The sequence below is a fragment of the Primulina huaijiensis genome, chromosome 14 (genome assembly GCF_012295235.1).
Source record: "Primulina huaijiensis isolate GDHJ02 chromosome 14, ASM1229523v2, whole genome shotgun sequence".
In the NCBI taxonomy this organism is placed as follows: Eukaryota; Viridiplantae; Streptophyta; class Magnoliopsida; order Lamiales; family Gesneriaceae; genus Primulina; species Primulina huaijiensis.
The window spans coordinates 18,123,950-18,137,821 of NC_133319.1; the positions used below are offsets into that span (position 1 = coordinate 18,123,950).

At 33.3% G+C, this 13,872-nt stretch overlaps 1 protein-coding gene across 1 annotated transcript; it reads right to left on the bottom strand.

The window, feature by feature from the left end:
- Window positions 1-876: 876 nt before the first annotated feature.
- LOC140957744 (glyoxylase I 4-like) lies at window positions 877-2,393 on the bottom strand. Its single transcript, XM_073415116.1, has 3 exons — window positions 2,078-2,393; window positions 1,291-1,628; window positions 877-1,083 (listed from the first exon to the last, which is right to left on the bottom strand). The coding sequence occupies exons 1-3, from the start codon at window positions 2,305-2,307 to the stop codon at window positions 1,001-1,003; spliced, it is 651 nt and encodes a 216-aa protein (XP_073271217.1). The 5' UTR covers window positions 2,308-2,393; the 3' UTR covers window positions 877-1,000.
- Between the last annotated feature and the right edge of the window lie 11,479 nt (window positions 2,394-13,872).

Below are 13,872 nucleotides of genomic sequence, written 5' to 3' on the forward strand. Positions count from 1 at the left end.
GTTTCAGTTGGAGATACGGACATAAAAAGAGCCATCCACATCACAACCAACTAAAGCTCTAACCGCCACAGTCTCAATTCCAATAGCTAATGAAGAAGCCTCTAGCATAAAATCTGCTTATCAGATAAGCACTGAGGCTATGTATTCATTTGTTAAAAAATTTGGAAAATTTATGAAGAAAAATAAGCCTAAATTCAACTCTTAAAAATGATCAAGTTGATGATAATCAAGCTTGTTTTAATTGCAGAAATCAATACCATTTCATTGTAGATTGTGGCACACCAAAGAAGGACGATAAAAAGCCATTCGAAAAGAAACGGTCCTAAGATGACAAAAGATCTTTCAAGAAAAAGAGAGATCAAAGAGTATTTGTCGCTGATGATAATAGAACAAATGAACCGATGTAGACCCAGAACCATCAAGTTCAGATACATATACCAGCGAGAGTGATGATGATAAGATCCAGTGTCTAATGACATATATCGAGCCCTAGACTATAGAAGTCGAGTCGAAAACTGCCGATGACATGGTATCTTACTTTAAATAAGATGAATTTACATAAGAATATCTTGTTACAATATTGCATAAAATAATAAATGAATTTAAAAGACTATCGTAATCATTTGATCAAGCCAAGGCAGAAAATAAAATGCTAACATATGAGTCTACCAATTCTAGTTGTTCACAGCGAAAGGAAGTTGACCGTCTGAAAATAAAAATCAGTCTGCTAGTGGCTGAAAATGATGATATGCAAAGCTATTATTTTGTGCTACATTTTTTTATTTTATTTGGTAGGGTGAATATATAAAATTAAACACTACAACATAGAAGAATTAAACTATATGTCGTAACATGCTTTATGCGTAAAAGAGCAACTTAATTTGAATCGTGACAAAGTGCAACAATCGTTGCATCTGAATAAATCAAAAATTTTCTTACAAAGGCTCAATCGAGCTCAATTACTTGAAGAATTTAAAAGACAAATCAACAAAAAAATATCTTATATAGAAATATTCAACATGTCCATAGCCAAATTCTCCATCATCAAGGCCTCAGCTTCTCCGCAGCAGTATTGCACTTTCCCTGCAACCATAATAATCCGAAACACTAATTTATTGAGAGTGATGATGTGACACTGCACACGTCAATATCCATCTGATCAAATTGTGCAACTAATTAAGACTGATATTTTACAATTTAGAAGATAAAAAATCGAAAAAAATGTAGTTTTCCCTATGTAACTGATCAAACTTTCTAAATTGAAGGGAAAAAAAAAAGAAGACAAATTACCAAAGAGATCAGAGCTTGAATTGATGGGACTAGAAGTGGGATTCGTAATCCTTTTGAGGGGGCAAGATGAGATTGGGAGTATTGGTATGTTTTGGCAATTGCAAATCTCAATCATGTATCCATCTGGATCATGGAAGAAGATTTGGTCCACAATTATCCCATTCTCCCTTACTATTGCTTTCACATACTCAATCTTCATCTCTTCCAATAGACTGATGATGAGATCCATATCTGAGCATTGGAATGAGATGTGATTGTCTTTCGGATTGATCTTGCCTTTTTTCGACGTCACGTTCTCCGTCTCCAGTAAATGGATTCCGATCCCATGGTTGAACAACCTAGCAAACCGAATTTTTAAATTTCCAATTAATTTTTTTTAATACTACTATGAACAAATTTTTTTCGGAGATCATCAGCATATATGTCAAATTTCCATAAAAATGTGAAGAACCCACATGATCTAATGATATTAGAATAAAAAGACCCACCGGCATAAATTTTTTATTTTCGGAGAGTGCGTGCTTGTGTGTATATATCTAAATATGTAAGTATATGCATAGCCATGGGTGGTTATAAGCATGGACAGTCGAGAATTATAAATTTTACATTGTAAAAGTATATTCACATTGTGTTCTTCATAAAAAAAAAATAGTTATTACTTACATTTCCAGAAAAATAATCTGAATACAATTTGAAGTATAACATTTATTCAATAAATAATTCAAAATACTGAAATATGAAACCAAATGAAGTAACATAAAGAAGATTGAAAAGAATAATTACATACCAGGCTCCTTCGAAATCGAAGGACGACGGGCGCTTGATAAGCACGAATCCTAGAACTTGTGTGTAAAATTCAACAGACTTTTTCACCGATTTGCACACAAACGATACATGATTTAACGATAACAAAGGCAAGACCGTAATATCATCATCATCATTATCATTATCATTATCATTATCATCTGTATTATTCAAAAACCGGTCGACTTCATCGACGTTCATCTCTTTCCCCATACCTATAGATTGGTGTATGTGAGATTCTGGGTGTAAAAATGTGTACCTACAAGAAGATGGAGCTAGGGTGAATAATACATTTATGATATGGTGGTACATACATACATATATATAGAAGCAAGCTAGAAAATCAGGGAAATTTAAATAAATAAATAAAAAATTAGGAAAAGGTTATTTTGTGATTTATATATTTGTCATTGGTTGATATTTTGTGTCATTAATTCAAAATCCAACTCAATCCAACGTGACACACGATAAAAATTCCGACATGTTATGTTACTAATGATCTTATCCATAATATTAAATAGGAACACGTTTTGAACACTATTTTACAATACAAGTCAAACATAATGAGGCTACCATGTCCAAAATAAGTATACAGATACATAATAAATATGGATACTATGAGCATGTCTCTTGTGAGACGGTCTCACGAATCTTTATCTGTGAGACGTGTCAATCCTACCGATATTCACAATAAAAAGTAATATTCTTAGCATAAGAAGTAATACTTTTTCATGGATAACCCAAATAAGAGATCTGTCTCACAAAATACGATCCGTGAGATTGTCTCACACAAGTTTTTGTCATTTATCATTATATAGAGTAAAATTTATTTTGGTAATCGAATTATTGATTTCTAGATAATAAATTATTAAAATGACTTAATTGATACATGATTATTTAAATTGTGAACTTGAAATCAGGTCACATCAATTTGATTATTATTATTATTAGTAAAATTTTCTTAAAAAAAAAATAGCAGCACAAGACGTGCTACTATAAATGATGTATCGGACCAAAAATTTTACGGAGAGAGTTGAGGACGAATAAAGCAATTTTCCCTTTGCAGCACGTCCCCGGAGACGTCCAATTAGTTCGAGGAATTAATTGCAGCACGACTCAATCCATAATTATCATAAAAAAAATATTTTTCCATAATTATCATTAAAAAAATATTTTTAGCATAAAAAAATTATTTTTTTCATGAGTTGAATTATGTCTGATATTCGTTTCATAAAATTGACTCATGAAACGGTCTCACATGAGTTTTTTTTTTGAATAAATAATTGGGTGAACTTTATGGAAAGTTCAATTAAGTATTTTAAGCTACCTTAATCGTGTTATGTACAAGTTTCTATTTTAAGAAAAATTATTATAGTTGACTATATACATAATTTGAATTAATCACCGAAAATAATTAATTTCCAAAGTATTTAATATCATACACAATAATTATTTCAACTTGCAATAAAATACACATGCAAGTGGCATGAATCATAGATCAAGAATGCATATCGATTTTGCAATTTATTTCAGAAACATAGAATAATTGTGGCTGATGCATATAAATTGTGGATTAATGGGATGTTTCCCTTATTGACCAACCTAATTTTAATATTATCGATTTGTTTAATAGATGTCAATGAGCTAGAAATCTAATTTCAATCAAAATGTAATTTATAGCATATCAGTAGACGTATCGTCGCAATATCAACGTCACGTTAGCACCATATTAACGCAAGACGAGAAGAAACTAACTTGCCAATAAAACCGAAATTTAGTTTTTCACCAAAATTTTAACTTCACAATGCTTTGATGTAAATGTATATGTATTCCGGCGTCCATTGTGGGCTTTTTTTTAGTAGGTTTTTCATAAGACGGTCTCACAGATCTTTATTCGTGAGACGGATCAATCATGTCCATATTTACAATAATAAAAATTAATATATCTGACATAAAAAGTAATATTTTTTCGTTGGTGACCCATATAGAGTATTCGTTTCACAAAATTAACCCGTGAGACCGTCTACACAGGAGTTTTTGTGTTTGNAGATTTGCATTTGATAGATATAAAATATTGATTAATAATTGTTGCTTACACTTTGTAACTTTTGACCACATACGCAAATTGCGTTTCTTAATCGTTTCCTCCCGATTGGTACAATTGGACAACTTAATCAGCCAAAATGTTACAAGTTCAATGATCTTAATTAAATTAATGGATCGAGACTAAGATTGGAAGGGGTTCATGCACTTGAAAAAAATACTCTCTTTAATCACGGGAAAAATTGTTGTTAAAACACTGTTGTTAAGTTTAGTCACGTTTTAAAACGTTGTTAAGTTCGCGATGACTCATTGTCGCCCAAGTAGCAACGGGAGTGGGTAAACCGTTGATAAAATAGTAACGGTTTAAGGATTGTATTAAACCATGGCTAATATAGCCATAATTTAAGTTAAATTTTTGTTATTTTAGCAACTATTTTAGTATGATTGTAGGTATATTTAACAACAGTTTAAATTAAACAATTGCTATATTAGCAACTCAAACCGAGGCTAAATTTACCTATGGTTTTTGTAAATTGTTGCACAATTTTTTTTTCTTATATAAATAACTGAATTTTTACTATACAATTTTTTTCTCTAAAATTATAATTTATATATTTTAAATTAATTTGTTTTTGGCAAAAAATTGTATACATATTATTAAGTAAATTCTTGTATGATTAAAATAAACTAAAATCGATAAGTTGATATAAACTAAAATCAACAATCATTCACAACTATGATAGTTAAAAACAAAAAAATAAGTCACACACAACTAACATATCGTACCTAAAAAAAACAATAACATATTGTACATCCAAAAGACCATAGAAATATGACAAAAGTGTAGAACAAAATATCCAATTCACAGTTGGTCTCATCGTCGTCGTACTCGTCGTCGTCTATATCGTCTCTGTTTAAGTTCACGTCCATGTGGTTTGATGATGCACGACCTTGGAAGGATCAGCTAATGAGTGTGGATCTCCCTGCCGTCGCACCCTAGGCTTCTCAAGTGGCAAACCCTAGCCCACAGGTGAACCTCCTCACTTCCATGCTCCCTTGTGAGGATCTGCTTATATGTAGTGAAGCACTACGTGCCGCATGTGATGATTCTCGTGTTGGATTATCGTTTTCTCGCACCCAAGATGCAGCTGAAATTTAAAAATTTTGTTTCGAAGTTCGAAACATTTCTTGGGCGTCGTATGAATTTAAAAATTCATAGGATGTTTAGAATTGTTATTTTTGTGTATATTAAAGCTGACTCCAAACTAGATTTTTAAGCGGAGATAGTCCTTCTTGTATATCTCTTTGAACAAATCTCCCTCATTTGATCGTCAAATTAAGTCAAAGATTAGAGATTTTGTTCTTTGTTTGGATCGCACTAGAGATCTCAAAAAATTTCTATGATTGAGACTAGGGCACCCGAATTTCAGAAATTTGGAGTCGGTGCGGCGGCGGTGGAGGAAGCACTGTCGGCCAAAATTTTTCCTTCAAAATTATGTTAAGGCCGAGAGGTTTTGTGAGGAGAGGAGAAATTTTGTTGTGTATTTTTGTGTTGTGTTTTGTGTTTATGTGTTAACAATCTTTGATACATATTTATTAAAATATACAAGTCTTATGTTACTATGATTCATAATCCTAGTGTCCTTAGGACTCTTAGTTTTCATTATTTAAATTTTTATATTATTATATTATGTATTAATCAACTTTTGATAATTCATGATATATTTTTATACACACATCTTTATATGATCTCCATATAAAGTATATATATACGTATATTAATACATCTATACATGCACATATACTATATGCTTAGACATATTATTTAAAATTAAATAAACATTATTTAATTTCTTTAATTATCTTATTGGTTAATTAATTCTAGACACCTCTATAATCTTTTATGAGAATTTTGTACATAGTAATAGTCACTATTACTAATAATATTATTTAATTAGTAAATAATAGCATTAACTAAATAAATAATTGTAAATTCATTACAATCCCGATCGACGATCTAACAATGCATATGTATCAATGATACAAATCTTGTTCATATAATGAAAAATGAAAAATGAAAAATTGGATGATCAAAATTTCTACTGATCATTTTGGACAACTGCTAGTTTTATGAACTCTTTCACCAAAATAGTCAGTTCCATTGTCCTTACTCAACTAGCAGTTAAGCTAACTTCTACTTGTTCCATCGTATGGAATCAACTTACAAACTCTTTTATAAGCATTCTGTTTTATCTATATCAAACTATAGTCGCCAGGCAAATTCAATTCCTTGAACTTTAACTATCTCAATGAGAACACATAATCCGATACTTGTTTGACCTTCAATTGTTCAGGGATACATCTAATCATTGATTCACATCTTCATCTAATTTAAAATATCATTTATTTTTATTTGCGCTTACCCTAACTGACATAATTCTTTTTATCAACACCTTGTGTAGTGCCCAAAAATTAGTGCACGTAAACCTCATGCATTATTAAATTAATTAATTTATTTAGTTAATAATTTAAGAAATGCATGCTATGTGTTAAATTACTTTAAAAGTATATATATTGTAAGGTCCAAAATGCGATAACGTAATCCAACTACATACAAATCTAGGAAAATGAAAAAAATGTTTAATTAAATTATTATAATTGGATTGATTAAATGTGGTAGGCATGCTTATATGTTTAAAATGTGATTTCTATTAGAATGCATAAAATTATGTTTTCAAGGGTTATTCGAGACATGACCAAGGAACGAAGACCGGTGATTGAAAAAAGAGAAAATATTTTTATTAAAAGATTATTTTTAATTATTTAATATACTACATATTTAATAAGTGATTTTCGAAAATGGTGTTTTTGAGGTGTTTTTACACGTCGAGTCGTATTTTAAATCAGTAGAAGAAAATAAGGACTTTTTGGAGGTTCAGTTATTATTTTCGAAAATTTTTCTAAATTAAATAATTTTCCTACATTATAATAGGCCTAATGGACCTATTATACTAAATATTATTGGGCCTAACTTTCTATCCAATTATTTATATCAAAATATGAAGTTTCTAAACCACAAAACTTTCTAGCTTTGCTCTACCAGGATAACATCATGTACGTTATGAAATCACTTATTGTCCACATCAATGCTGCCCTCATAGTGAAATTTCTATTTGTGTGAATGTAGTATGTAGCAACACCATCATACCAAAGTTTCTGAAGTTCTGTAGTCAATGGTTGCAGGAAGACATCAAGTTTATCCTTCGGGTTCCTTGGTCCAGGGGCAATTACAGAGAAGAACATGTATTCATATTTCATACATATCCAAGGTGACAAATTATACAGGGTTAAAATGACATGCCATGATGAGTATTGTTGACATATCTGGCCAAATAGTTGGAAACCATCGACTGAAAGCCTTAACGCACATTTTGAACCTCTGAAGCAAAACATGGGTGTATTGCATCAAAATGACGTAATGTGAGAGAATCAAATGGGTGTGTCATTGTTTCGATCTCAGAATGGTGGTTGTGATGCCATCGAAAATGTGAAGCTGTAGCAGATGAAGCATACAACCGCTATGGACGAGGGATGATGGGAGAATAATGCATTTTCTTGTATGGAGTCTTCTTTTTAGGATTATGAGGCTCACGCTGAATGAGTTTGTATTGACAATGTTTACATATCTTACATTCAGTCACGTCAACATCTAAATTCTAGTAAATCATGCAATTGTTTTTATAAGCATCAATCTTCCCGACTGGTAGACTGATGCTTTTTATAAGTTTCTCCGTTGCATAAAAACTATCGGCAAATTGTTATCAACATGACATAACCCTGACATTAGCTGACACATGTCATCAAAATATCTTTTTGACATGTTGTGCTCATGTATCATATTTAATAACCACGGAAGAACGAAGAACAACGAGTGACCACGTGGATTTCTGTCACCTGATTTCTTTTTAGCGGATTTTATCATGTCATACAATCCTTTGATGCAGTTGTTAGGGCTTTATGGGGAATCATTTTGATCTATGGATTGGGATTGACCATCGTCACAAAAATTTGGCATTTCGTATTGAAGATTTTCTTCTGCATTCAAATTTTTCTTACATATAATTCTGAATATTGGGATCAACATTTCTGAATTGGGTTTCCACAGCTATGTTCCAAAACCGGGGAGATGTAGACGATGAAGCATCTAGATTGATATTTGGAAATGAAGGGCGAACATACTCTTCCCCATGATGATGCCAATTGTAATAATTGGGTATAAATCTATATCGACTTAAGTGTACCTTGATTGTATCCTCATATAGAAATTTTTTTTTGACACTTTTTACGGTCATATGGACAATTCAACGATATATCACAAACCATTAATCCAAATGACTAGCGATAAAAGTGGTTGGAAAGCCAACTCAATTATCTAGAAATTATACTTGAGGCATGTCGAGTGATTTCGGATGTTATCGAGGCGAAATGGCAGTCGCAATATCCGACCAGCCAAACATCGTCGAGCCGTACGACTCGATAGATCAGCTATGGTATTTTGGCGATTTCTCTTAGCTCAATTATCATAATGAAACAATTCAACATTCATTATAAAGATACGGCAATGATCTACAAATGATCTTCAAAGGTTGAAGTCTGAATTGAAGCTTAAGAAGCTGATAATTTGCAATATAATTGCTAGTTCTGCACAGGTTGCAGAAAGAATTCAAGCATGTATAGAGTCCAGTATTTCGAGCATATCTCTCTCATATGAACTCAAAATTGAGTGATTTGTAATTTTATTAAAATCTAAGAAAAAGGGTTACAACATTCATGTTTAGCACTTTTCCCAGAAATAAAAAACCAAGAGCTATATTCCCCGGCTTAGACCACGTTTCACTCAACCAATTTACTCATTCAACTATTTTGCTCATCCGACTGGTTCATTCATTCAACCTTTTGCTCCTTGAACTCGACCGCACCAGCAACTGCAACAAATTCAAATATGGTCGTTGCAATGTCAGAAATAATACAGAAACTTTGACAACAGTCATATTTTTGTGTCTAACTTATATATCACTCCCGGGGGATAAATATACATCTTGAAAATCAAATACAAGATTTTTAAGAGAATTCAAAATATGTGCAACCTACATGAAGAAATTAGTTAAAATGATATCAAGCCTATGAAGGAGATTCTAAAGAGATTATATTAGCTTAGTGAGATCTTTTTCCCTTGAGTCTGGGGATACATTTGAGAGTATATATATTGTAATGAATTAATTTATTCACACACAATTACTCATATATAGAAGATAGATGGGTTTCAAAGTTTAGTTAAATGATAGTTTTCACTTAAAGACATTAAAAATTGTGTTTGTAGTTTTGGCATAAAAGAAGTTAAACATTATACGGATTACGAAGTTGCAACCTACAATCGATAGTATTTTTAGAGTTTCGATTAGACAAGGGATAAGTTCTAAGTCAAAATGAGTTTTTAAGGCCCAAGGGCCTACCCCTTTTGGATCCTGCAATCACAACCCTCATGATAGCCATGACACCCTACTCACAGAACTCCCCACACCTGGTTGTGGAGTACGTGCTTCCCCGGTTTCAAACCCAAGACCTCGTCCAGGCCATAAGTACTTGGATTAAAGAAACCTGTAACCAATTGAGCTAGTGTACTTGAGGCCTGGACTCGTCTTAGGTTCGAAACCTGAGAGACTCCACAGCCAGGTGTGGGAGTTATGTGAGTAAGTGTCGCATGTGCTATCATGAAGGCTGTGATTAAAGGACCTAAAAGGTTTAGACCCACGGACCTTATAGAGTTTGTACAAATGGTTGTATAAATCAAAGTCTTCTAGTGAACTCTTCCAAAGGAAAGAAGGGGTGATATATGAGTAATTAATATTTGAATAATCATAAACAAATTCGTGTATATTTATTTCTCACATTTATTTACTTTTGATACTGTTTTTTGGTAAGCATAGTCGAAACATTTTGTGCTTTTCAAATACCAAAATATTGCATATAAAGTGTTTGATAAAACGTTTCAACCAAAGCATTCTTATTATTTAAACTTGCATACCTTTTAAATTCTTTTCAAAACGTTTAATCGATTTTTAGAGGGATTATTTGAGTTTATTCCGCTTAATTTTAAAAACAAATTCGATTTAATTTCTCAGTGCTAGATTCGTTTTTGAAAATTTCAAGAATGAGCTATTGTAGCTCTTTTTATTGGCAAAATTTTTTAAAAAGCTTATTCACCCTCTCTGTAAACTCTAACTCAATCCTAACATACTTCGATATCACATCTCTCTCTGTTTTTTTTTTTTTTGAGAAGACCACAAATGCATTCATATTAAGACAAAAAGTCTTCTTATACAACACTAATAAACCAATGTGGACAATCACTATTACACCATTCAATATTCATCCCGGATTGAAGGGCGAAGTGAGCTAGTTCATGCCGCCTCATTTGCCGTCCTCATATGTTTGATAAAAAATAATTTTTGACCTTTAAGGATGTCCTTAATTTTCGTAATTATGGCCCCTTCTGGACAAGCTCATCTTCGAAATGACTCACATCCTTCACCATGAATCTGAGAATAAACACACATTTGATATCCTCGTTCAAGACAGAAATCCAATCCCAACCGATTAACTAGAAACTTTGTTTTTTTCATCGAACCTGCATGGCAAACAGCACAAGCCTTAACACCTACCAAAATTCCTGAATGGTCTCGATACCTTCTCCAATGCTACATAAATTCATAGTCGCATTGAGGCTTGCATCCACGTTGACTCTTGTATGGTCCCTCCTCGGTGCACTCCAAACCAGTACTGAATCACCCAAAATTGAAGAGTTCGAAGTAGCATTCACCCGACTAGTCTTCCGGAAGATTATTAATAGAGGAAACACCCGATCAATCTTCACCAACCCATGATTTCGGTTATAAGCATGTGTTATTTTGCACGATTCCACGCACATTGCTCACACTATAATTTCATAAATTTCCAAATCGTTCTTTTTTAAAACTTCAGCAGCACCAAGACATGATCCAGAAAAGTTTCTAACTTCAATTTGCTATTCCAATATATAGAGTTTTTCCACACATGTTTTATCACATGGAAAAATTACAAACAATGATTTGTGGTCGCAATATTAAATTTGCACAAAAGACACATACATTAGTTGGGACGTAGTTCAAAGATAAGTTGGCAGCAGTAGGTATATAATTTTTGGAAGCTCGCCACATAAATGTACGGATTTTGGAGGATTGCCAACTTCCACAACAGGTTCCACCAAGCTTGATGAGGATGAGAAGATTGTGACTGTGGAGGTGCCATGTCATTCATCTCCGTAAGATAACCGGATTTGACATAATAGATTCCACTGGGACTCCCTTTCCAATATTTAACATTGGCACAAGCCCTGCGATTCAAAAGGATATCAAGGACTGCTTCAGCTTCAAAGGTGGGAAATATCAGCCGCACATCTATTTAATCCCAAGTGCCTAAATTTGTTATCAAGATATCCACTTTCTTTGTATTGTCCACCGATCCATGGTTCAGATTTTATTGTAATGGATTTAACATCTCCAACTCTCCAACACATCCCCTTTCCAATAATGAATCGACTCCAAAAGATGGATTACCACACATAAAATGTATTAGAGCCTAGCCATGCACACATGTTTGAGTGGCTAAAATGTTGAGCCTTGTGCACTTACGCCAACAAAGACTGTGGAAATTGAATTAGTCTCCATACATGTTTTGTTATGAGATATTTGTTAAAAGCAATCAAATTTCTGAAACCAAACCACCAAGACATTTTGGTTTGCATAGACCGACCCATCCAATGCATACCCCTCTCGTCACTCTTATCTGTCCACCTGAATATTGCACCATCTGTTCAGTGTTCTGAAAAATGCTAGCTAGGAACCTAAAACATGACATAGCATAAGACAATATCGCTTGAAATATTGATTTAATAACAACTTATCGCCCTCCCACAAAGAAAAATATATGGTTACAACTTCAATTTTATTACAAATGTGCTCCCTCGGATAAGAAAATTTAATACGCTTGTTCCTAAGAGAGAAAGTCGGTAGCCCCAAATATAATTCATGGCGCAACACAAGCTCAACTGATAACACCCTTTTAATATCATCAATTGTCTATTCATTTGTACTCGGGCTAAAAGTAAGCGATGATTTTTCTTAATTAATCATTTGTCCAGAAGCTTTTCATATATGTGTAGACAATGCCGCAGTTGTAAACAGTCCTGTCTAGTTGCTCGAAAAAATATCATACTGTCGTCAGCAAAAAAATGTGAAATAGTAGGGCTGGTCCTTGAAATCTGCACTCTGTTGAGTAATCTCTTCTTCAATGCATTTGAGATGATTGACGAGAATCCTCATGCAGACAATTCAAACAGATAAAGAGAAAGAAGAACTCCCTATTGTAAACCTCTCCATGGCAGCATCGTACAACTGATTGATTGGTTAATTCAGAAAACTTAAGAAACCGACTTTACACACCTCATAATAAGGCTAACCCAAGATTCAGAAAATCCCATCTTTATCATCACATTGTAAAAATTTCATTATTTGTCATATGTTTTACTCATGTCAAGTTTAATTGCATATCCAGTCTTTGCTTTCTTATTATTTCGGATCCGTTGCACACATTCAAATCCCACAATCACATTATCCACAATCAATCTACCAGAATATAAGGCACTCCGATAAGGATCAATTATCTGGGCAAGGATAGGCCAAAATCTATTCGTGATGGTACACACCACAATTTTATAATAGGTGTGAGACTTATTGACCTAAATTCTTTTAAGGATTTTGGCTCTCATGCCTTTGGAATCAACGCTATGAGAGTTGAATTCCAATCTGTCTTATCACCTTGTCCATTAAGAATTGAGAGAGTTGCTGAAGCAATATCGGTACAAATCTCCGGCCAGAGTTTTTGGTAAAAGAAGGTTATGAACCCATCCAGAACTGGAGCCTTCGAATGGTGCATATCAAACACTGCTTCGAAAATCTCCTTTGCTATAGAACTTTCACGAAGATACTCATTCATATGCTTATCAACCACAACATCCATGAAATTAGTTGCTTCCTCAATCTCCTGCAAAGATGGATTAGAAGTAGAAAATAGGTTAGCGAAATACCCTATGGTCATATATGCTAAGATTTTTTCATCAGAGCACCATACTCCGGATGAGTTAAAGAGCCATTTAATGAAGTTTTTCTGTCGTCTAGAAGATGCTGAAGTAGAAGTATTTGGTATTATGGTCCCCTTGATTCAACCAATTAATTTTGGATCTCTGTTTCCCATGCATTTCTTTTTGTTACGATAGTTTCTCAATTTAATTTTCCAGCCGTCAGATCCTTGAATTATTGTCCCTTCCATTCTGTGGTAGCATCAAATGATTAAGATCCTCACGCAGAGTTTTAGTTTTTTTACCCTACAGTTTAAAACGGTCGTCTGCCCTATCTTTCAAATCCCCACTGCAATGAGATAACTTGGATGGAAAACTGTCATTCACATTCATCCTTCCTCAACTCTTAAGAAAATACTACGAAAAATCATCTTTCAGTAACCATTTGTGCTCAAACGTAAATCTATTCCATTGGGGATTTGAATCCATTGACATGTTTAGAAAATAGGTCTATGATATGATCCCATGAATACTTAATTCTATGATTTCGTTGTTGTGAA